A 1,566-nucleotide genomic window follows, 5' to 3' on the forward strand; every position below is an offset into this window, starting at 1 on the left:
TGTAATCATGTTGGTATCATCGATACCGTCAGGTGGATCCGTCTTGGTACTTCTGGTGGCTGTGGTGTTGCTCCCGGAACCGTTGTATGCACCACTCAGGCCATCAATGATGAGATCAAGCCCTGTTGGAGGACTGTGCAGCTCGGTAAGGTCTTCGAGATCCCTACCGATGTTCTCGATATGCAGTTTGTCGATGATATCATCGCCAGCGCCCCTGAGGATATTCCTGTTGTGAAGGGTAAGACCATGGCTGCTGATGATTTCTTCGAGGGTCAGGGACGAACTGATGGTGCTCTTACCCCTTGGTATACTGAGGAGGATAAGATTAACTTCCTCCATCGCCTACATGATGCTGGTGTCCGCAACATCGAGATGGAGAGTGTCGCCCTCATGGGCTTCTGCCAGCGTGCCAAGATCCCCGCTGCTTGCGTATGTGTGACCTTGGTTAACAGGTTGGAGGGTGATCAGATTACCTCTACTAAGAGACAACTCGCCAAGTACAACGAGTACTCCATTCGTGTGGTCAGCAACTTCATTGCTACCACTCAGGCAAAGATTGCCCATTAAATGATTTATTCATTTGTATTATCCTGAATTTGTTGTATTTTCCAAATAACGAGACTCTAGGTAGTCTTGAGGTTAGACAATAACCTAACTACTGTCGGATTTGGGTGATTACTTTATGCTTCATCATACTTGTAGATCATGCTTTGAGTTTGTCAGTTGGGTGCACGGGCAACAGAGGGAAATGATTTCTCTGCATGAGAAAAACTTGTGATTTCAAAAACAATGTTATTGTGCTTCGTGATTATAAAATTGTCCCATTTTGTTTCCCAGACATGAGAAATTCTTTATAAGCTGTTTTTATTGTGCTGACACACATAATCGGAAGTGGGCTGATGATGGTCGCAAACTGTTAGTGCTGTGGAGTAATCTCTCGAGACTGTCCTAGACATTAATTTTCATGTGCCGTAGCGAAATTTCAAACGGCCACTGCCCAAGTGCGCTCCTGTGTCCGAACAAGCAGAGGATCCAAAGTTCGAACGGCAAGAGCGATTGCTGCGAGCGACACACTCGGAAGATTTCCATGTTGTCAATCTACAGCCATATTGCCTGAGTCAGTATGGCTTATTATCACCAAAAAGCACCCGCATGGAGATTTCTCTAACTGCAACGAAAGGAGTCGATATAGAAAGGCATTTTTACTGATAATAGTACAATAATGGCACTACAGTAATGGGACGGAGCGGTTCAATACATGCCAACTCGCTGGCGTTGATTAATAGTTCTACCAAGTACGTCACGTTCTTCTAATGTTAAAGTGGACAAAGGCGGCCGCAATGATTCATCATACGTTTGTCGGATACTAGACGACGGAGATCTATAGGGGTCTGCAGGAAACATTACTAGTATACCAATAAGTTGCGAGGGGCTTACCCTCAGCCTTATGTTCTCCCTTACATAGTGGACAGACGAAACTAGTGCAACCAGGAGGGACATGGGCACACTTCTGGTGGTACACTTATCGCACATATCGCATGTGATCCAACTGTCTGTGTCCGTATG

At 45.5% G+C, this 1,566-nt stretch overlaps 1 protein-coding gene across 1 annotated transcript; it reads left to right on the plus strand.

The window, feature by feature from the left end:
* Nucleotides 1-99: 99 nt before the first annotated feature.
* On the plus strand, nucleotides 100-567 carry Pmar_PMAR018715 (Uridine phosphorylase, putative; the record flags this gene model as incomplete). The annotated part of the gene is made up of 1 exon (XM_002781070.1): nucleotides 100-567. A coding segment is annotated over one exon (468 nt), but the record flags the coding sequence as incomplete, so codon positions are not given.
* Between the last annotated feature and the right edge of the window lie 999 nt (nucleotides 568-1,566).

The sequence above is a fragment of the Perkinsus marinus genome, assembly GCF_000006405.1.
Source record: "Perkinsus marinus ATCC 50983 genomic scaffold scf_1104296943572, whole genome shotgun sequence".
In the NCBI taxonomy this organism is placed as follows: domain Eukaryota; phylum Perkinsozoa; order Perkinsida; family Perkinsidae; genus Perkinsus; species Perkinsus marinus.